Source organism: Nannospalax galili, unplaced genomic scaffold (genome assembly GCF_000622305.1).
Source record: "Nannospalax galili isolate Female #2095 unplaced genomic scaffold, S.galili_v1.0 scaffold146, whole genome shotgun sequence".
Classification (NCBI taxonomy): Eukaryota; Metazoa; Chordata; class Mammalia; order Rodentia; family Spalacidae; genus Nannospalax; species Nannospalax galili.
This window is the reverse complement of record NW_008357929.1, coordinates 8264363-8287350: the sequence shown is the minus strand read 5'-3', so window position 1 is coordinate 8287350 and position 22988 is coordinate 8264363. Positions and strand designations below refer to the sequence as shown.

Here is a 22988-nt window from a genome sequence, read left to right as displayed (position 1 = left end):
TTATTTATTGGTCTTTTTGAGACAGGGTCTCCCTGTAGTCCTAGCTGTCCTGGAACTCACTATGTAGACCAGGCTGGCCTTGAACTCATAGAGATCCATCTGCCTCTGCTTCCCAAGTGCTGGGATTAAAGGCGTGTGCCACCACGCCAGGCAAGTTTTTATATTAGAAAGTGTTGTTTTTTGTTTTTTGTTTTTTTGTCTTTTTGAGGCAGGGTCTTCTTGTAGCCCCAGCTGTCCTGGAACTCACTGTGTAGACCAGGCTGGCCTTGAACTCATAGAGATCCACCTGCCTCTGCCTCCCAAGTGCTGAGATTAAAGGTGTGTGCCACCACGCCCAGCCTGAAAGTGCTGGTTTTTTACCCCAAAATTTAAATGGATAGCAAATTACCTCATAGTTAACATTAAATTAATAAGCCATATACCTTGAGTAAAATTATTTAAAAATATGTCTTCACTAATTGCAACTTTTACTTGAGTGTATAAGAGCTAAATATCTAAGGAGAAACATACCAATTATGTTTTTTTCTATTAAAAACAACTGTTTTTGGGGCCAGGTATAATGGCCCATGTCTTTAATCCCAGGAGTTGGGAGGCAGAGGCAGGCAGATCTCTGTGAGTTCAAGGCCAGCTTGTTCTACATAGAGAGTTCCAGGCCAACCAGGGCTACTTAGTGAGACACTGTTTAAATAAAAAAAGACTGGCACTGGAGAGATGGCTCAGCAGTTAAGAGAGCTGGCTGCTCTTGCTGAGGACCTGGGTTTGGTTCCCAGTACTCACATAGTGGCTAACAACTCCAGTTCCAGGGGATTCAGTGCCCTCTTCTGTTCTCTGTAGGTATTGCATGACACAGGTGCACTTACATATATACAGGCATAACACTCATACACCTAAAATAAAAATAAATAGATAAAAAAAACCCAACTTCCCCCAGTTTCAGTTTTCAGCTAGGAATGGTGGTGCACTTGGGAATGGAGGCAGGAAGACTAGGAGTTCAAGGTTATTCTTAGCTACATAATGAGTTCCATGCCAGCTGGGACTACGTGAGACACTGCCTCAAAAAACCAAAAGTAAAAAGAAAACATTGTTTTTCAACAAAATTGGTGATATCAACATTGGTGAAAGCCACACTGACTTCTTAGGGGCAGAACACTCTAAGAACATCTTCTTGGGTCGCGGTATTAATTTTTGCTTGTTTGTTTCTTTTGAGACAGGGTCTCACTATGTAGTCCCAGCTGGCCTGGAACTCCCTATGTAGATCAGGATAGCCTGGAACTGGGAGAGATACGCCTGTCTATGCCTCATAAATGCTGGGACTAAAGGCATGTGCCACCACACCCAGCTCCAAGAAGATCTTCTGTGGGTCACAGCAAATGTTCTTTGGGGAAGTAAAGTACATCTTGTTTGAAAAGGGAGAGCCTCCTTTGAGATAACCTCTTTCCTGATGCCAGTTATGAGCAGGGTATATGAAGTCATATATGTATGTGTGTGTGTGTGTGTGTGTGTGTGTGTGTGTGTGTGTGTATCTGAGTCACAGGGCAGCCCAGTCCCAGAAAGAATTCATCAGCAAATATATACAGCTTGCATTTGTGTTAACTGAGACTGTCACCCAGTTCATACAACTTTTTTCTTTTTCTTAAATATTTATTTATTTTATTTTATTTTTTATTTATTTTTATTTTTTTGGTCTTTTTGAGACAGGGTCTCCCTGTAGCCCCAGCTGTCCTGGAACTCACTATGTAGACCAGGCTGGCCTTGAGCTCACAGAGATCTACCTGCCTCTGCCTCCTAAGTGCTGGGATTAAAGGCATGCACCACCATGCCTGGCTTAAATATTTAATTTTTTTATTATTACTGTTTTTTGGTCTTTTTGAGACAGGGTCTCCCTGTAGTCCCAGCTGGACTGAAACTCACTATGCAGACCAGGCTGGCCTTGAATTCATAGAGATCCACCTGCCTCCACCTCCTGAGTGCTGGGATTAAAAGTGTGTGCCACCATGCTGAGCTTATTTTATTTATTTTTATTTTATGTATATGAGTATATTACCTGCATGTGTGTAAGTACACTTATGTTGTGCCCTTGGAGGTCAGAAGGGGGAGATGAATCCCCTGTTAACTAGAGTTGTGGATGGTTGTTAGCTGCCGTGTGAGTGCTGGGAACCAAACCCAGGTTCTCAGCAAGAGCAGCCAGTGCTCTTAACTACTGGGCCATCTCTCCAGTCCCCCCTGCCCTTTCTTAATTTAAATAATATTTTATTTATTATTATTATGTTTATGTGCATGAGTGTATTGTCTGCATGCATATAAGCGAGTACCAGGCCAGCTGGGGCTACAGGGAGACCGTGTCTCAAAAAACAAAAAACCAAAGTCCTTGGTGAGTTGTTTGAAAGGTAAGGGTGGGAGACAGCATTTCTCTGTAGCCCCAGCTAGCCTGGAACTCACTGTGTTGACCAAGCTAGCCTCAGCCTCACAGAGATTCTCCTGCCTCTGCCTCCTGAGTACTAGGATTAAAGGCATGGGTCACCATACCTGGCAGTTATTACACTTACTTTTATTGTTGTTGTTTTTTATTATTTATTTTTTGGTCTTTTTTGAGACAGGGTCTCCCTGTAGACCAGCTGTCCTAGAACTCGCTATGTAGACGAGGCTGGCCTTGAACTCACAGAGGTCTGCCTTCCCCTGTCTCCCAAGTGCTGGGTTAAATTAAAGGCGTGCACCACCACGCCTGGCACTTTTAAAGACTGTAGAAATTTGGTCCTATTCCAGTGATGGAAAGGAACTAGTAGGTAGAGGAAAGCTGGAGAGTATGGCATCCGAAAGAGGGTCAGAGTGGTTGAACAGAGCCCTGAGGAGTAGTTAGTAGTAAGAGGAGCAACTTTCCTAAGTGGGAAGGAACCTAGGCATAGAGACAGGTAAGGGCACATGGTTTACTGCATGAGCCAGGTTTAATTCTCACCTGATGGCTTTCTGCTGGGGAGGGGAAACCAGTTTTGAGCAGACTGTTAAGAATGTACAGTGCCCTGAAGGGACTAAGAGCGCAGCCTGGAGAACTCTGTCAGGCCCCAGGGGAGAATTTAGAGTGCAGCAGGACTAACCTATGTGGCCATGTGACTTTCTTCTGTGGAGCTCAGCTGCCTTCATGTGACTTAGCCTGAAGGCCAGTGGATTTCATCAGGGCTAGGGCTTTTGTAAGTGATTTAGATAAAAGAATGAGAAAAGAGGGTAAGGACTGGTAAAGAGAGTGGTTAAGACTGAGAGTGCAGCTCAGAGTTGAGGGAGGGTGTGTACTTAGCAGGGAGGAGACCCTGGGTTCCAAACCCAGAATGACTGACTGACTGAATGAATGAATAAATATTATGTGGAGGAGAAAGTGAAGATGGGAGGGAAATAAAAATCAGAGCTCAGTGGCCTGAAGGTTCTTATGAATCAGAGAATAGGTGGTTTGGAAGACTTGAGACAAGTGCTGGAGTGGTGGAGAGGAAGCTGGACTCCCATAGTGATATCTGTCTGAATGGCTGTTTCAGATGTCAGGTGCCATGATGATCCCTGGGTGGCAGAGGAGTGGCAGCAAGAATGGAAAGGAGATCACTGCATGTAGGAGGCAAAGGACTCAGGCAATAAAAATGCATGACATTTGTTTAAAAAAAGGCAACAAATGCATGATATTAATAAATGTCAGCTGTGGTGGTATGCCTTTAATCCCCAGCAGAGGCAGGCAGATCTCTGTGAGATCAAGGCTGGTCTACATAGCGAGTTCCAGACCAGCCAGGGCTACAGCGAGACTTTGTTTCTTTCTTTCTTTTTTTCTTCTTTTTAACATTTTATTTATTATTTTTATTTTGTGTGTATTGTCTGCATGTATGTAAGTGCACCCATGTCATGCAGTGCTCTCGGAGGTCAGAAGAGGGCATCAGATCCCCTGGAACTGGAGTTACTGACAGTTGTTAGCTGCCATGTGGGTGCTGGGAATCGAACCCAGTTCCTTAGCAAGAGCAGCCGGTTCTCTTAACCAATGAAGCACCTCTCCAGCCCTGAAACCCTGTTTTTTTTAAAAAAGGCAACAAATGCATGAAATTAATTTTTGTATTCAACACAGCATTCCCAAAATATTAGCATTCTAACACATAACATAAAATTATTAATGGGAGAGTTACTATTCTTTCTCCATACAAGGTCATCTCTGCCTTCTACCTCTGTGTCCTTTTTTTTCCCTCTATCTTATGAGAGGTTTCTGTCAGTTTTACCTTGCCCTTTTCTTTAAAAATATTAAAAAAATACTTCTGCTGTCATTTCTCTCTGAGCACTAACAGTAGAAGCCAAACAAAGTCAAACAAGCAGAAGGGATCAAAAGAATTCCTCAACATAAGATAAAGCAACAAAACTGTCAGTGACATGCTCAGAGAAATAAGAGAAGTATGAGAGAATCCATGAAGCAAGAACAGAATGCTATAAGAAGCAACATCAAAAGAGCTCTTGGAGCTGGATGTAGTGGTGTATGTCTGTCACCTCAGTGCTTGGGAGATGGAGACAGGAGGATTGGGGGTTGGTGGTTATCTTGAGTGAGTTCAAGACCAGCCTGGGTAACAGGAGACCTTGTCTCAAAATGCCAAAGCAAGCAAACAAGAGCCTTTCCAAGTTAGAATAAGAATAAAAATGTTCCATTTGTCTCATGATCCTTCAAGCTGTATTCACATAATTTTTTGAGACAGAGTCTCACTGTGTAGCCCTGACCAGCCTGGAACTCACTATGTAGACCTGCCGGTTCATGATCTCACAGAGATCACCTGCCTCTGCTTCCTGATTGCTGGAATTAAAGAAGGGAACTAGAAGCTGATTGAAAGCTCTGGTGAGGGGTGGATGGGGTTTTTCAATTGGGAACCCTGATGCTGTCATCTGGGCAACACTTTAGGAAGTATTTTCAAGGTCATCATTCTTAGACATTTCTGACAAATTAGGTTTTTTCTGTGACCACAAGTTCACTGCCAGAGTGTGGATTTCTTAGAATGAAGGCTGGGATCTTAACCCTGAGCATGTGATTGTTCTGCCCTCAATACATTACTCTGCTTCAGCTTAGCCTGGGATCCCCAGTCAAGGTCCTCGAGGCTCCTCTTGCCCCTCTACTGCCTTTACCAGACAACAAGCCTCCAATGCTTTCCTGGAATGAGGGAAGGGCCCTGCCAAACTGCATAAGTAGGTCACGGGAAAGCTCTTTCTTAAAATTTCCACTGGTTTTCCTGTTTGAGTCCCACTTTCAAAGCCCCTTCTGGAGATTTCCTTGAAGCTACAGCCCCTGGGGCCTTTAGAGAGCTGTGGCTTCCTAGCTGTTGCTGTTGCCCACTTGGCATACCCCTCTGCTCCTCATCCACCATCTACTGTTCAACTTCCAGGTTTTGTTTGTTGTCTCTTCACACTGGTGGGCATGTGCGTTACACATGCAGAAATCCCTTTTGTTGCTGTTCTCACCATTTGGGGAAGAAGCAAATGCAACTCTGTCCAGTCTGCCTCTGTCACCTAGAGGTTCTGTTTCACTTCCTGCCTCTCAGTTCCTTTGTGCTCCCCACTCTTGCGCTCCTTTTTCTGCTGTCAGCACCAGACTGTTCCCTAAAAGCAGTCCCTCAGCTTTTCTGCTTTCTTTCAGGACGCTTCTGATTCTCTTTGTGGAGATCGATTACTGGGAGCGGCTGCTGTTTGAGACGCCCCACTATGTGATGAACGTGGCAGAACGAGCCGAGGACCTGCGCATTCTGCGGGAGAATCTGCTACTTGTTGCTCGAGACTACAACAGGTGGGTTCTACCCTCACCCAGCCCTTCTGGATGCTACGGCAGCCCTTCGTCTTACCTCCCAATGCTAGCGTCTGTTTCTCCTGTCCTTACATTTCTTTCCCACACTCTTTCCTGTGGCCCTACAATTATTTCTCTCCCTTACAGTTTTGTCTTTTAAGTGTAGGAGAGAGAGCAAAAGCAACCAGCCCCTCCCTCATAGCAGGACGCTTGACCATGGGTGGCTTTAGGATTATGGCCACAGAATGATATCAGATTCACTGAACAAAGGCTGTGCTGCCCCCATCTAACCCTTCTTTCAGTCTGAACTCTGGTACCCATCTCTGGGGTGAGATTTCTATAACAAGATACCATAATCTGGGTGGTTTAGAAAGAACTGAGTTCATTGCTCACAGTTCTAGGAGCTAGGAAGTTCAAGATCAAGGTATAAGAAGGTTCAGTGTTAGATGAAGTCCCACTTCCTGGCTCCTAAGTGGCTACCTTCTTGCAGTGTCTTCACATGATAGAAGAGACAGGGGCTGTCATAGGTCTCAGAATCAAGGCACTGATCCTATTCATGAATGCTTCACTTTGATGCCCTAATCACTTCCCAAAGCTCCACAGCCTAGCATTGTCACATTGGAAGGGAAGAACTGAACATAGGCATTTTGGGAAGACACAATCATTCAGACCTTATCAGGTACCTTTCTCAACTCAGTGAAAGTCCAGTCTTTGTTTGTCTAGAAAGGCTACATACAGTGTGGTAGCCTCTAGCTGCATGTAGCTATTGCTATTTAAACTACTTAATTAAAAATTGCCTATTGTCACCAGGCGTGGTGGCACACACCTTTAATCCCAGCATTTGGGAGGCAGAAGCATGTGGATCTCTGTGAGTTTGAAGCCAGCCTGGTCTACATAGTAAGCTCAGGCCAGCTGGGGCTATAGGGAGACCCTGTTTCAAAAAGCCAAAAAAAAAAAAAAAGTGTGTGTGATGGTGGTGGAGGAGAGCCCATTTGTCACAGTGTGTATGTGAAGATCAGAGAGCAACTTGAAGGAGATGGTTCTTTCCTGTCATGTAGGCCCCAGGGAATTAACTTGTCAGGCTTGATTGCAAACACCTCTATCTACTTCTTCCCCTGGGCAACACACTTGAACATTTGCATTATATCACAGACAGTTTCTTTAGAAAGCTCTAGTTTAGACTGCAACTTTCAGAAATGGCTTCAAAGTTTCCTGACATGGAGGAGAGGGCTTCACAGTTTTTTTCCACTAAGTACTAGTCCTTTGTTTTACACAGGATTATTGCCATGCTGTCTCCAGATGAGCAGGCCCTGTTCAAAGAGTGTATCCGATTCCTGGATAAGAAGATCCACCCAGGACTGAAGAAGCTGCATTGGGCCCTGAAAGGGGCCAGTGCCTTCTTTATCACTGAGTGCCGCATACACGCCAGCAAGGTGGGCCCTGGCCATAAGACGATTAAGGTCTATAAGGCTGACAGAAAGGCTGATAGAAAGGGTGATCAACACCTGAGCCGTGGGTAATGGAGGAGAGACCTAGGAGTATTAGAAAAGAAATCAAGTATGCTTGAGGAAGGACATGCCCCCTCTCTTCCTATATTTGGTGCTGGGAATTGAACCCAGGGTCTTGTGCATGCTAGGCAAGTATTCCTCCACTGAGAAGGATTTTTTTTTTAAATGTCAGCCACTCCACTCTGCAGGAGAATAACATCCAAAGGGCCTCTTCCCAATCTGAAACTCATGGGAAGGGGTATAGTTCGGCTGGCAATAATGTCATAGAAGGTGCCACCCATGAACTGTGTGATTTTAGGTACAGATGATTGTGAATGACTTCAAGGCCTCCACTTTGACCATTGGCTGGCGGGCCCAGGAGATATCAGAAATGCTACTGGTGCGTGTCAGTGGCAAACGGGTGTACAGGGGCCTGGAGTTCGAGGAGACGCAGAGAGAACACCGGATGGCTGTACAGCAGAAACTGATGAGCCTGCATCAGGATGTGGTGAACATCATGACCAACTCCTACGAAGTCTTCAAGAATGATGGCCCTGAGGTAGACAACTGTAACTCGGGTTTGTGGTAGGGAAACCCACATTCCCTCCCGTCCCATCAGACAGCTCTCTTGGCTCTCTGGCTTTTTCCCAATGTATGTTTTTCTTTTTTTAAATATTTTATTTATTATTTTTATTTTATGTGTATAAGTGTATTGCCTGCATGTATGTGAGTGCACCCATGTGTACAATGCCGCGGAGGTCAGAAGAAGGCTTCTGATTCCCCTGGAACTGGAGTTGAGGATGGTTCGTAGCTGCCATGTGGGAATCGAACCTGGGCCCTCAGCAAAGGCAGCCAGTGCTCTCAGCTGCTGAGCCATCTCTCCAGCACCCCCAATGGATGTTTTTCAGATATTCTGCTCTGGTCCCAGATTTGGTCACCTTGAATTTGTCAAGCTTCTCCCTGCCGTAATCAGGATTCTGGACTTTCTGGGACTGTTTTGTTCTTTTCCCTGCCAGTTTCTCCTCATTTCCCAGGGCTGCCTCTGGTTTCCCTGAAGGATTCTCTCTCTTGCCCCGTCTTCCTACCAGATTCAGCAGCAGTGGTTGCTGTACACGATTCGGCTGGACCACATGATGGAGGATGCCCTCCGCCTGAATGTGAAGTGGTCACTGCTGGAACTATCCAAGGCCATCAATGGGGATGGCAAGACCATTCCGAACCCACTTTTCCGAGTACTTGTCATCTTACAGAATGATACACAGGGAGGTGTGGCACAGGTAGGGGTCATTGAGCCTCCAGCACCTCAAAACTATCACACTTTAATCCTTAGTTTCTTCCCGGTTCTTTAATTTAGTCCTCTGCCTTGACTCTCCTATGGCCTCAGGCCCAGTCTGAAGTGTTCAGCTTTACCAGTCCTGAGGTGCACCTCCTTGATGGGCTGTGCTAAGGCCCTCTCTGCTGTGCTTTTCCGTAGGTGGAATTCTCACCTACCCTTCAGACTTTGGCAAGTGTGGTCAATGACATTGGCAGCCACCTCTTTTCCACCATTTCTGTCTTCCACCACCTCCCTGATATCCTCATCAAATGCAAGATACATCGAGAACCCATCCATGTACTTGTGGGTGAGTGGGCTGTGGTGAGGGCACACCATGGGAGATATTAAACTGAGTGGAGCTAGGAGGAGAGACCACTGGTCTGGTGTATCTGGTGGGAAACCCAGCTAAGGGGCCAGACTGAAGGACAGTGCACTGGCTGGGAGGTGTTTGAGATCAGGTGACTGATACTTGTGGATTTTGAGAATTGGGGTGGGAGATGAACAAGGACAAGTGTGAGACTGGTACTGTACTAGGAGTGGCCTTGATCTCTACAGGAGAGACCTCTGGTCCTGTGGAAGAGACACAGGACTAAAATTTCACTTGCTGCTTCTTCTGTTTTCTAATGTTCATGGTTGAGTACATTTCTTTGGGGGAACTTGTGTTGGAGTGGAAGGTCCAGGGCTAGGGCTTAGACTGGAGTGAATGTTGGAGAGAAACATTTTTCTTGGTCTCCTGAAGAGCGAGATGAGGACATTAAGAAAATCCAGGCCCAGATCAGCAGTGGCATGACTAACAACGCAAGCCTGATGCAGAATTACCTCAAGACCTGGGACATGTATCGGGAAATCTGGGAGATCAACAAGGACTCCTTCATTCGTCGCTACCAGCGCCTTAATCCCCCTGTCTCTTCTTTTGATGCTGACATTGCCCGGTAAGTGGAGAAATGGAGGTTTGAGTATCTACAAGTATAGAGTTCGCTAGAGGAGACTGGGGTCCAGAGACATGGGAAGAGGACAGTAGAGCAGCAGGTACAGACATTATGTGTCCTCAACTATAGGAAAAGAGCAGGACTGAAGGCATTGGGCCTTTGTTTCTCAAGGGTAGAGATCCAGAAAGAGCTGGACAAGACTTAAGGAAAAACAGCTGTTTGGGCAAGGATAGCAGGTTCCATTGGGAAGAAGAAAATGCTAGAGAGCTGAAAGATGAAATCTGGGTGTGGTGGCACAGACCTATAGCAATCCCATAGCTTGGGAGGATGAGACAGAAGCATTATAGTTTGAGGCTAGCCTGAGCTACATAGCAAGATTTTGCCACAAGAAGAAAAGGAGGAAGAGGAGGAGGAAGAGAGGATGAAGAGAGAAGAAGGAAGAGGAAGGAGGAGAAGGAGAAAGAGGAGGAGGAAAAGAGGAAAAAGGGAGGAGGATGAGGGGGGAGAGGAAGGGAGGAGGAAAAAAGGAAGAGGAGGGAGGAAGATAAGGAGGAAGAGAGGAAGAAGAAGGGAGGAGGAAGAGGAAGAAGGGAGGAGGAAGATAAAGGGGAAGGAGGAGGAGGAGGAAGTAAAGTAAAAAAGAGAGGGCACTTTACTCAACTCTAAGGTGATAGGTTGGAATTAAATTGAAGAAGATTCTTAAATTCAGGCCTTAATTGTCTGAATTTCCATGGACCACTGGCCATGGGTATTCATTTATTCAATACAATTGTCCTATGGGCTTTGGAGATTTTTTTTTTTATCTGTATGTAGTGCACCTGTGTCATGCAATGCCTGCAGAGGTCAAAAGAGGGCATCGGATTCTCCTGGAACTGGAGTTATGGATGGTTGTTAGCCACCATGTGGGTGCTGAGAATCGAATCTGGGTCCCCTGCAAGAGCAGCCAGTGCTCTTAACCACTGAGCCATCTTTCTAGCCCCCAAGATTTTTTTTTTTAAGGAAGAAAATAAAGCCAGGTGTGGTGGCCTACAACTTTAATCCCAGCACTTGGGAGGCAGAGACAGGCCAGATTGAGGCTACCCTGATCTACGTAGTGAGTTCCAGGTCAGCTGGGGCTACAGGGAGACCCCATCTCATCAAAACAAAACAAAACCAAAACAAAATGGAAGAAAATAACTGCATAAGGTCTTTCTCCCATGGGTGATAATGTGATAAGGAAGATAAAAGCATTGCTAATGGAGTGCTAGCTGCAGAATGCTTGGAAGTCTTGGGCTTCCCACCCTGACCAGGCAGGCTTTTTATATTCTCTAGTCTCAGTTTCCTGTGAAACCGATATTATACAACCTACTTTAGACTGTTTGAACAGTTATTAGATATACATATGTATACACACACATATATGTACTCTGTGACAGCTACAAACATGTTGCTGTACTTGCTATGATTGCACTAATTCAATGCAATGCATACTACCTCCAAGTGTGCGAGGTGCCAGGGAAGTTCTCTAGGTGTGTTAGTCAGTTTTCATTACCACAAAAAAAAAAAATGAGAAAATCAACTTATCAGGAGAAAAAGTTTGAAGCCTGGTGTGGTAGTGCATGTCTTTAATCCCAGCACTCAGGAGGCAGAGGCAGGTGGATCTCTGTGTGTGGTTGAGACCAGCTTGATCTATATAGTTCCAGGCCAGCTGGGGCTACTACAGGGAGACCCTGTCTCAAAAAGACCAAGTAACCAAATATCCCTAGAGAGAGAGAGAGAGAGAGAGAGAGAGAGAGAGAGAGAGAGAGGTTTGTTTTGATTCAGTTTGGGTAAGTGTAGTCCATGACCAGATGGCACCATTGCTTGGGCTTATGGATGAAACATGCTGTAGTAGAAGCAAAGCTGCACACCTCGTGGCTTAGAATGAAAGAGAGAGAAGGGGGCCAGGGTCCCATACTTCTCTCCAAGGCACACCCCCAGTGATGTTCCCACTAGGACTCATCTCTTAAAGACTTCCCACTAGGTTCATCTCTTAAAGTTTCCACTACCTCCCAGTAGCACCAAGCTGGAGCCTGAGCTTTTAATACATGAACCTTTGATTTATTTATTTATTTATTTATTTATTTATTTATTTATTTATTTATGTTTTATTTAATTTAATTTAATTTTTTTTTTGTCTTTTTGAAGCAGGCTTTCCCTGTAGCCCTAGCTGTCCTGGAACTCACTATGTAGACCAGGCTGGCCTTGAATTCACAGAGATCTGCCTGCCTCTGCCTCCCAAGTGCTGGGACTTCAGGTGTGTGCCACCACGCCCGGCTGGTTCATTTATTTTTATTTTATGCATATGAGTGTTTTGCCTACATGTATGTAAGAGCACCATGTGTGTGAAATGCACGTGGAGGCCAGAAGAGGGTATCAGAGCCCCTGTAACCTGGAACTGGAGTTATAGACAGTTGTTATCTGCCATGTGGGTACTGGGAACTGAATGCAGGTACTCTGAAAGAGCAGCCAGCCCTCTTAACCTGAGTCATCTCTCCAGCCCATTCATGGACCTTTGGAAGATATTTGAAATCCACATATAGCAGAAAGGGAATTTCCAGCCAAAGTTTTCATGAAGAAAGTACCTTTGGGGCTATGCTTTCTAGGGGTTTCAGCAGGCAGAGATGGGCAAATGAGGAGGGTACCCCACATGAGGAAATGGCACAGAGGTACAGATTCGAGTCCACCAGTGTGTTCCCCCGAAGAGAACAGACTAGGGGTACAGGAAAGGAAGTAGGCAGAGGGGTTTTTGTACAGCAGCACATCCTCTGGGGTGGCTCTGTTATTACTGTATTACAGGTGAGGAAGCAAAAGCTCAGAATAGTTCAGCAAATAAACAACAACAAAACCAGAGAAAAGCACAGGAGGTTGGTGCAGTGGCACACATCTGCAGTCCCAGCTATTCAGGAAACTGAGACAGGAGAATCATTGAGATCAGGAGTTTGAAGCCAGCCTCGGAAAATATAAAAGCCCGTCTCTTAAACAACAACAACAACAACAAAACAAAACAAAACAAAACCCAAGACGAAAAACAAAAACTCATCTGCTTGAAGCAACGAAGCTAGAAGCATCACAGTGTGAGCTCAACCCAGACCTACACAACTCTGAGTCTGTAGAGCCAGATGGAAGACTGTGACTTTTATTTTGTCTTGTAGCCAATAGTTGAGAAATTGACATGGTCACAGTTGTCTACTGGGAATAGGCTAGCCTGGTGACACCTGGGAACAGAACCTTCTAGGAAGGAAATGAGAGCTTGAGCTGGGGCAGGGGCAGGGCATGTCTAAGGAAAAGCCTCCTAGCAGGAATCTGGGGCTTTTGCAGCTACACGGAGGTGGCTAACAATGTGCAGAAGGAGGAGACGGTCCTCAACATTCAGTTTGTACTGCTGGACTGTTCACACCTCAAGTTCTCATTGGTGCAGCACTGCAACGAGTGGCAGAACAAGTTCACGACTCTGCTCAAGGAGATGGCTGCTGGGCGCCTGCTGGAGCTGCATACCTACCTGAAGGAGAACGCTGAGAATACACGGAGGTGGCTAACAATGTGCAGAAGGAGGAGACGGTCCTCAACATTCAGTTTGTACTGCTGGACTGTTCACACCTCAAGTTCTCATTGGTGCAGCACTGCAACGAGTGGCAGAACAAGTTCACGACTCTGCTCAAGGAGATGGCTGCTGGGCGCCTGCTGGAGCTGCATACCTACCTGAAGGAGAACGCTGAGAAGTAAGACGTAGTGTGTGTGTGTGTGTGTGTGTGTGTGTGTGTGTGTGTGCGCGTGTGCGCGTGTGCGTGTGTGTGTGTGTGTGTGTGTGTGTATGCTTTCCACCTGCAGCACTCTCTTTACTGACTTTTAGAATCAACTGCCCTCCCCAGACGCTGGAGGAACTGGGGGTCAGTTTGCAGCTCATGGATACCTTGCAGCATAATTTGCCCAGCCTGGAGACTCAGATCCCTCCCATTCATGAGCAGTTTGCCATTCTGGAGAAGTATGAAGTGCAGGTTCCGGACAGTGTAAGTTCCAGCAGTGTTTGGTCTACCCCACACCCTTCTCTGGCCCATAACATTTGTGACAGACTGTGGAGGACCTTGTGCCATCAGGGGTGAAGCAGAGAAGCAACAGAGATTCAGAAGCTCCTGAGAGTCAACACTAATTCTGGTGATACTTCTCAGCTTATGGGTTTCTTTTAGGCCCAGCAACTTGCTGCTTGATTTCTGGAGGGAGTGGGGGCTTCATCTGCTCATACATGAACTCTGGTCTGGAGGAGCAGAAAAAGGTGCTTAGAAGTATTGGTGAAGAGCAGGGGTGTGGCTCAATGGCCAGTGCTTGCCTGGCATGGAATGTTCTGAGTTCCATCCCCCCAGCTTTGCTGAGGACAGACCTCATGCTTGTGAGTCAGGTCATTCTGCTTTCTCTCCCAGGTATTGGAGATGCTGGACAGCCTCAATGGGGAGTGGGTCACCTTCCAACAAGTACTGCTGGACAGTGAGCAAATGTTGAAGAAACACAAAGAGAAATTCAAGACTGGCCTTATTCACTCTGCTGATGAGTTCAAGAAGAAGGCACACAACCTCCTGGAAGATTTTGAACTCAAAGGTACTCCTTGCTCCCAGTCTCTCTCCTTTAGCCTTTGCTTTGTGATTATTCTGCATTCAAAAATGTTGTTCTGTGAAGGGGAAAACTACATGGGAGGGGGAAGGGCAGTGGTGGGAAGGGAAGGAGCAGTGGCACCCAGAGCTTCTGCCAGGAACACAGGATGAGTTGGGCCATAGTCACAGCTTTCTGATTGGAAGGCTGCGGGCTGCAACATCCCCAGTGCTCTGGCTCCGACTTCCTGTCTTCCATTTCTGACTCTCCAGCCATGTTCGGCAGTCTACAGTAAGATTGCGCATTACTCTCCCCACACCCCACCCCCTCTTCTTCTCCTTCCCGCTCTCATCTGAGGGGAGAGGTAAGATTTACCCACCAAGAGGTTCCCATAGGCCGTCCTTCGAAGAGCCCGTGGACTGAGTTGCACCCTGAACTCCTGCAGGGCCTTTCATCAGTGGCGTGGGCCACACGGCTGCACTGGATCAGATAGCGCAGGTGCGGGCCATGCTGAATGCCATGCGGGAGGAAGAGAACAGTCTCCGTGCCAACCTGGGCATCTTCAAGATTGAGCAGCCCGTCTCCAAGGACCTTCAGAACCTGGAGAAGGTTGTGTGCTGGGCTGGGCCCCGTGGCAACCAGGGAGAAGCACAGGGACAGGCCAATAACAACTCAGGGCTTAGAAACAGCAGGACCAGGCAGATGAGGTCAGGTGCAGCTTCCCGGGTTTTTTTTTTTTTAAACTGAACAGATCAACCGTTTTAAAGCAAACAATTCAGTGGCACGTAGGGTATTCCCAGTGCTGCATCGCTCTCGATTCTCCCTTAGTGAGATGGCTCAGCCAGTAAAGTACCTCCTGGGCAAGCCTGACTCCTTGAGCACAATCCCAAGAACTCTGTAAAGGTAGAAGGAGAGAACTGACTCCATAAAGTTGTCCTCTAACCTGTGCATGCATACTCACACCTCACACATAAATATGAAAAAATTTAAATATTCTAAAAGATCATTTTCATACTCCAACTACTCCAACAGATCATTTTCCCATCAGCAGACACCTTCCATTCTGTCTCCCCCAACCACTTGCCATTTATTAATCTATTTTCCATGTATATGGATTTGTCCATCCTTGATATTTCTATAAATGGAACCAAGTAATACATGGCCTTTTGTTTCTGATTTCATTCATTCAGCACAGTGTTTTCAAAGTTCGTCCATGTTGTAGCATGTATCAGTAGTACTCCATTCCTTTTTATGGCTGAATAATATTCCATAATTTTTATTTCCATTTTTTTCACCCATTCACCAGCTATGGGCAGTTGGGTTGTTTCTGCCTTTCCATTGTACTGGAGTAGTGTTGCTATGAACTTGAGTGTACTTGTGTTTGTTTGAACACCTGTTCCTAATTCTCATGGGTGTAAACCAGCAATAAAATTGCTGGATCATATGGCAACTCTATGTCTGTTTTTGAAGCACTGCCAAGCTATTTTCCACAGCAGCTGTGCCATTTTCTATTCCCACTGGCAGTGCATGAGGACGCTGAATTTTTTTTTTTTTCTCGGTATCCTTGCCAACACTTGTTTTCCTTAAAAAAAAATTTTTTTTTGAGATCTTTCCTCCTAGTGGGTGTGAGATGATATCTCCCTGAGGTTCTAATTGGCATTTGCCTAATGACTAATGATGCTGAGGCACTTCTCCTGGGCTTATCATTCAATGAATCCTTAAGGCAAAAGTATGGAGTAGGGATGTGAACAAAAGGTAGCACCGTCACCCAAGGAGAATGAGAGGAACTAAGGGACCCTAGTGACCATCAGGAAGAGGGCAGGGGCTGCAGTATCTAAGGTGCCTTTGTCATGTCTTCCTGCTTTTTCCTGTTCAGGAGCTTGATGCGCTCCAGCAAGTGTGGGAGATCACTCGGGACTGGGAGGAGAGCTGGAACCAGTGGAAGACTGGCTGTTTCCTGACCCTACAGACCGAGGCCATGGAGACCATGGCGCATGGACTGTTCCGTCGTCTCACAAGACTAGCCAAAGAGTATAAGGTGTGTGAGATGGAATGGGAGGTGCAAGATGACGCTGACCCAGCTGAGGGGGTGGGTGGTCCTGAGGGTGAACGGGTCTCCTGATGCCTCTCACTTTTGCTTAGGACCGAAACTGGGAAATTATTGAATCCACTCGCTCCAAAATAGAGCAGTTCAAGAGGACCATGCCGCTCATCTCAGACCTGTGGAACCCTGCCCTCAGAGAGAGGTGAGGCTGCACCTCCACCCTGGAGCCAGCCATTCTCCTCTCCAGTTCATGCCTCTTCTGATTCTTTCAGTTCTCCCCCCACAGCGCTCAGAGCTTTCTCTTTCCCTCTGTCCTCATGCATGCTTAACATTTGTGCCACTAGTGCACCAGTGGATATATATTGCCAGGCTGCTTGTTATTGTAGCTTCAGTTTTAAATATTATTTGTTGAGGTTCTGGGGATGGAACTCAGGGTAATACTAGGTAACTACCACTCAACTACATCCCAGGCCCCCAAACAAATTCATTTCTTTTTTTTTCCATATGTATGTGGTGTGTGTATGCATGTGTGCATGAGTTTTTATAGGAGTATGCATGTACAAGTATTGAAGTTGACATTGAGTGTCTCCCTTGATCATTCTCCACTTTATTTATTGAGACAGGATCTCTCCTTTTTTTTTTTTTTTTTTTGGTTTTTTTTGAAACAGGGTCTCCCTGTAGCCCCAGCTGTCCTGGAACTCACTATGGAGACCAGGCTGGCCTTGAACTCACAGAGATCCGCCTGCCTCTGCTTCCTGAGTGCTGGGATTAAAGGCGTGCACCACCACGCCCGGCCAGGGATCTCTTTTTTATATTTATTTTTTTCTGGAAATCTTTTATTTTTATTAATTCTTTGAGAATATCATACAGTGTATTTTGATCTTATTCACCCTCACCCCAGCTCCTCCCAGATCCAACCCCTTCCCTACCCACCCAGCTTGGTGTCCTCCTTTTTTAAAAATATTTTATTTATTATTTTTGTATGTATTATGTATATGAGTGTATTGCTTGTATGTATGTGAGTGCACCCATTGCAATGCCGCAGAGGTCAGAAGAGGGCTTTGGATTCCCCTGGAACTGGAGTTAAGGACAGTTCATAGCTGCCATGTGGGAATCAAACCGAACTCACACAGATCCACCACCTGTCTCTGCCTCCCGACCTCCTTTTTTTTTTTTTTTTTTAAAAAAACCATAGAGTCCAACTTGTGCTGCTCATATACTCGGGTGTGTGGCCATCCACTGGATAGTAGTTAACCTACCAGGGGCCACACCCTTAAAGAAAACTGACTCTCCTTCTCCCAGCAACTAACAGTTACCAATAGCTTCTCAGCTAGGGATGGGGCTCTGTTCCCACCTCCCTGCTCCATGCTGGGATTCTGTCTGACTTGAACTTGTTCAGGTCTTGTGCATGCTGTCACAGCTGCTATGAGTTCATATGTGTAGCTGCCCTGTTGTGCCTGGAAAACAGTGTTTTGTTGTAATCATCCACCACCTCTGACTCTTACAACCTTTCCATCCACTCTTCTAAGATGATCCCTGAGCCTTAGGAGGAAGGGGTGTGATATAGATGTCTCATATAGGGCCGAGTATTCCACAGTCTTTTATTCTCTGCACCTTGACCAGTTGTGGGTTCCTTTGTTAATTGCTGTCTACCATAAAAAAGAAGCTTCTCTGATGAGGTTTGAGAGATGCACTAGTCTATGAGTATTAGTCATTAGGAGTTGGTTTAATACTAGGTCCATTTAGCAGAATAACAGTAGTAGATTCTCTCTTAGGGCCTATGACCTGTCTAGACACAGATTCTTGACTCTGATAATGGTGTCAGGTATGAGTCCCATTTTGTGGAGTGGGCCTTAAATCCAATCAAAGTGGTAGGTTACTCCTGTGTCATTTGTGCCACTATGGCACCAGTGAGCGTATATTGCCAGGCTCGTTGTTACCGTAGCTCAAAGGATTCACAGCTAGGCAAGATTGATGACTACTGTTCTCTGGTAGCATGCATAGCACTTTCCAGCACTATGAAAGGAGGCAGGATCTAGAGCTGAACCTAAAGCTCACCAATTTCAGCTAGCCAGCTTGTCTCACTGAGTCCCTATCTCTGCCTCCCATGTCCTAGGATTATGGGCACCTGCTAAACCTGCCCAAATTTATGTGGGTTCTGGGAATTTGAATCCTGGTGTTCACCCTTGCACAGCAAGCACTTTTATCTAATGTACCATCTCCCTAGCCTGTATTTCTAGGGATTGATCTGAGGGTCTTGAGAATGCTAACACTGCACCAGCTACATCGCTAGCCCTAATTTAAAAATTTTTATTAAAACTTGCACTTTGCATTACATTTATTTGTTTATTTATTGTGTGTGTTCAAACGTGTGCATGAAAGTGCATATGCCATAGCTCCTGTGTGGTCAGAAGACAACTTTTGGGAGTCAGTTCTTTCCCTCCACCATGTGGGTCCTGGGAATCAAACTCAGATTGTCAGGCTTGGCAGAAAAAGCCTTGTACCTGCTGAATGAACCATTTTGATGACCCTCAATTTTTTGGGGGGGGGTCTTTCTTTTTGAGACAGGGTCTCCCAGTAGCCCCAGCTGGCCTGGAACTCACTATGGAGACCAGGCTGGCCTTGAACTCACAGAGATCTGCCTGCCTCTGCCTCCCAAATGCTGGGATTAAAGGCGTGTGCCACCACGCCCGGCCAAATTTATTTTTTAACTGACAGAATGGCATTTATTTATAATGTACAACATGATGTTTTGAAGGGTGTATATGTTGTGGAAGAGCTACATTAAGTGAATTAACTTCTGTATCACCTCACATACTTTGTGTGTGTGTGTGTGTGTGTGTGTGTGAGAACATTTGAAATTTGTGTGTGGGGGGGTGTATACATGTGTGTACATGTATGTGGGTGGGTGCATGTACCTGTGTATATGTGTGTGAAGGCCAGAGGAGGATCAAGTGTCGTCCTCTGTCTCTTTGCCTTATTTCATTGAGATACAGTCTCTTACTGAACTTGAAGCTCACCATTTTTTTGGCTAGGCTCGCAGGCTATCAGACCCTAGTCATCCTCTTGTCTCCTCCTTCCTGACTCCCCAGTGTTGGGCTTACAGGCACACTTAGTCATGTCCAACTTTTTACATGGTTGCTGGGTTCTGAACTCAGTTCCTCATGCTTGCACTAAAGTGCTCTTACCCACTGAGCCATCTCTCCAGATCTTAAATTTTATTCCTAGTTATTTTCCTGTACATAATACATTGGTACCAGTTACAGTTACCGTGTTATACAGTGGATCTCTTGAACTTATTCCTTACGTCTAGCAACTCTGTCCTACTGCAACACCTGGAAATTACCATTCTCCTTTCTGCTTCTAAGAGTTGACTTTTTAGATTATATATGTAAATGAGGTCATGAAAGGTTTGTCTTCATGTGCTGGCTTATTTCACTTAACATAAAGTCTTCCACATTCATCAAAGCTGTTGAAAATGATAGGCTTTCCTCCTCCTCTTCCTCCTACTTTTCCTCTTTCTTTTGAGACAGGGTCTCACTATGTTGTCTTGGCTGGCCTGAACTTGCTATGAAGACCTAGTTGGCTTTGAACTCACAGAGATCCTTCTGCGTATGCTCCCTAGTTCTGGGATTAAAGGACTGTGCCACCACACCTGGCCTTTTCTTTTTCTTTTTTTTTTTTTGTCTTTTTTGAGACAGGGTCTCTCTGTAACCACAGCTGACCTGGAATTCGCTATGTAGACCAGGCTGGCCTCAATCTCACAGAGATCTATCTGCTCTGCCTCCCGAGTGCTGGGATTAAAGGACTTCGCCACCACACTGGCTTTTTTTCTTTTTTTAGAAGGCTGAATGGTACACTCCATCATGTGTACATACCACATTTTCCTTCTCCATTCAGTGGTTGGTTACATCCACACCTTGGCTGTTGTAATACAACACTGCCACTGTCTTCTGCTTTTTGCCCTGTCCTGAGTCTCTGCTCAGTTTCCTGGTACCTCGCTCTCTTGCCTTCAGCTTTAAGTTACCTAATGTGGCTAAGCTTTATGTTTTTATGTCATGCAAAAGGTTTTCTTTTGATGTAGCCAAAATGGTTTTTGCTTTTGTGCCTAGTTTAAGAAAACTTTCCCTGTTCCAAAGTTACAAACACATTTTCTCCATTCTTCTAATACTGTGTAATTTTCAAGTTTAATTCCTTTAGTGCACCTGGAATGTATTATATGATAGAGGAATTATGTTAAGCAATTGGGAACTAAATAAATTACTTTGTAAATGGTATTTAAATCATTAACCATTTAGGGGAAAATGATTTTACTTTTGCATGCCTCCAGTGTAGTGTTTTTGGCAAAGTTTTATCCTTAAGTGTTACGTGGGTAAGTCTAACCTAACCCCTTTATTTACTTAAGTTATTTAACCTCTCTAAGCCTAAGTTTCTTCACCTCTAAATGGAATAATAGTACTTCACAAAATGGAATGCTAATGACAATTAAATACAGCATTTCATGTAAAGCACTTTGCCCAGGGCATATCTATCACAACCTTGCACTAATTTATTAAGTGTTTTGAACTGTATGTGCACATGCCTTAACTCCCACTCTTGGAGAGTGATGTAACAATCTTTGTATTCCTCCATGGTGCTGAATCATGAATTAATAAATACCCAAAATTATAATATATCTTATAATGTTCCAATGGGAAGAAGCACAGAGTGATTTTTTTTTTCGAGACAGGGTTTTGCTATGTAGCACTGACTGGCCTGGAACTCACTATGTAGACCAAGCTGGCCTTGAACTCACAGAAATCTGCCTGCCTCTGCCTCCCAAGTGCTGGGATTAAAGGCTTGCGCCACCATGCCTTTTTTTTTAAAAACAAAACAAAACAAAACAAAAAAACCCCAAAAAAACTGTTGTGTATGGAACACAGACTCTCACAAATGCTAATCTATCACTGAGCCACATACCCCAGACCCAGGGAGTAATGATAACATTTGCTAGTAGGCCCTGGAGACTGGTCTCCTGGTCAGACTTCCTGTTCTGGGTTGCAGGCACTGGGACCAGGTCAAGGATGAAGTTCAACAGGAGTTTGATCAGGAATCAGAAAGCTTCACCTTGGAGCAGATTGTGCAACTTGGGATGGATCAGCACGTGGAGAAGATTGCGGAGATCTCTGCCTCAGCAACCAAAGAGCTGACTATAGAATTGGTATGATGACATCCAGCTGTCCCACATTTGAGAGACCCTCCAAACTCCTCTTCCCTTTGAGGACTAGATACCTGATTACTCTATCTCCAATTTCTCTTCATAGGGATTACAAAACATTGCCAGTACCTGGGATATGATTCAGCTAGACATAGTACCCTACAAGGACAAAGGCCATCACAGGCTCAGGTAGAGAGGGACTGGGGCTCCAGGAGAGGGTAGGATATGTGACCTAGGCTGTAGACTGGGGCTGAGGTTGGCAGATGGATATGGACAATGACTTTGAGCCCTTGTGCCCCAGAGGTACAGAAGAAGTATTCCAGGCCCTGGAAGACAACCAGGTGGCTCTGTCAACCATGAAGGCATCACGTTTTGTCAAGGCTTTTGAGAAGGATGTGGACCACTGGGAGCGCTGTCTCTCCCTCATTTTGGAGGTTATTGAGATGGTACTCACAGTGCAACGTCAGTGGATGTACCTAGAGGTCAGTATCAGTCAATGTCTGACCTCTCTCTGCTTCTTGCTTCTACTGCTTTGTGTGCTTAGGACCTAGATATTTGCCTTCTCTGTGCCATTTTCCCACCTTCCTCTGGGACCCAGATTTCTGACTCTTATCTATATACCTTAAATCCCCTCTGTGGAAAGCCTTTCCAGATTCCACTTTTCCTCTAGAGCTCAATCCTGACTTCCCAATCTCAACTTTCCTTCTAGACCATGGGCATCTTGCTACTGGTTTCTAATGTTCTGACACTTTGACTTAGTGTCATCCTTGGTCTGGGAGCAGGGAGCAGAGGGTCAAGAATGTGTAAGAAATAGCCTCTTACCCCAACTCTGTGGCCCCCTCAGAACATCTTTCTTGGAGAAGACATCCGCAGACAACTGCCCAATGAGTCAACCCTATTTGACCAGGTCAACAACAGCTGGAAGTGCATCATGGACCGGATGAGCAAGGACAATAATGCTCTCCAGAGCACCCACTACCCAGGTGAGAGTTCCTTGGGCAATTGCCTGACACAGGGGCCATTGCTTTTATGCAAATGTGGCGTTATGCTTCATTTATTAAAAGGTCATATCATTAGTATTATTATTAATATTTACAATTATTCCTACTGTTTGTAGTAACATTACTACTTGGTAAAATTTGGTAATATTAATAATATTACCTGTTTTTATAGCTGGCTGTTATAATACTTCCTGTCCTAGTTTGTTTCTTCATTGCTGTGACAAAACACTCTGACCACTACCAACTTGGGGAGGAAAGGGTTTATTTATCTTACATCTCCCAGGTCACAGTTCATCAGGGAGCCCAAGGTAGGAACTCAGGGCAGGAACCTGGAGGCAGGAGCTGGAGCACAGGCCATGGAGGAACACTGCTTACTGGCTTGTTCCCCTGGCCCCTGCTCAGCCTGCTTTCTTATGCAGCACAGGCCCACCTGCCCGGGGTGGCACCGCCCATAGCAGGCTGGACCCTCCCACATCACTCAACAATCAAGAAGATGCTCCATAGACATGGCAGCAGGCCAATTCAATAGAGGCAATTCCCCAGTTGAGGCGTCTTCAACCCAGATGTGTCAAGTTGACACTAAAGCTATCCAGCACACTTCCCATCACCAGTGCTTCTTTGGAGCTTTAAATAA

General features: G+C 45.5%; 1 protein-coding gene across 1 annotated transcript in view; it reads left to right on the top strand.

Annotated features, from left to right (window-relative positions):
* Positions 1-22988, top strand: part of Dnah2 (dynein axonemal heavy chain 2) — a 132490-nt gene that overhangs the window by 45052 nt on the left and 64450 nt on the right. The window contains exons 13-29 of the mRNA XM_008855967.2: positions 5636-5782; positions 7056-7212; positions 7586-7825; positions 8355-8543; positions 8741-8888; positions 9321-9513; positions 12850-12859; positions 13060-13250; positions 13382-13538; positions 13947-14121; positions 14558-14721; positions 15989-16150; positions 16255-16358; positions 21200-21356; positions 21460-21542; positions 21655-21835; positions 22198-22336. Of these exons, the coding sequence (XP_008854189.1) occupies positions 5636-5782; positions 7056-7212; positions 7586-7825; positions 8355-8543; positions 8741-8888; positions 9321-9513; positions 12850-12859; positions 13060-13250; positions 13382-13538; positions 13947-14121; positions 14558-14721; positions 15989-16150; positions 16255-16358; positions 21200-21356; positions 21460-21542; positions 21655-21835; positions 22198-22336 (2597 nt within the window). The remainder of the gene's footprint in view (positions 1-5635; positions 5783-7055; positions 7213-7585; positions 7826-8354; positions 8544-8740; positions 8889-9320; positions 9514-12849; positions 12860-13059; positions 13251-13381; positions 13539-13946; positions 14122-14557; positions 14722-15988; positions 16151-16254; positions 16359-21199; positions 21357-21459; positions 21543-21654; positions 21836-22197; positions 22337-22988) is intronic.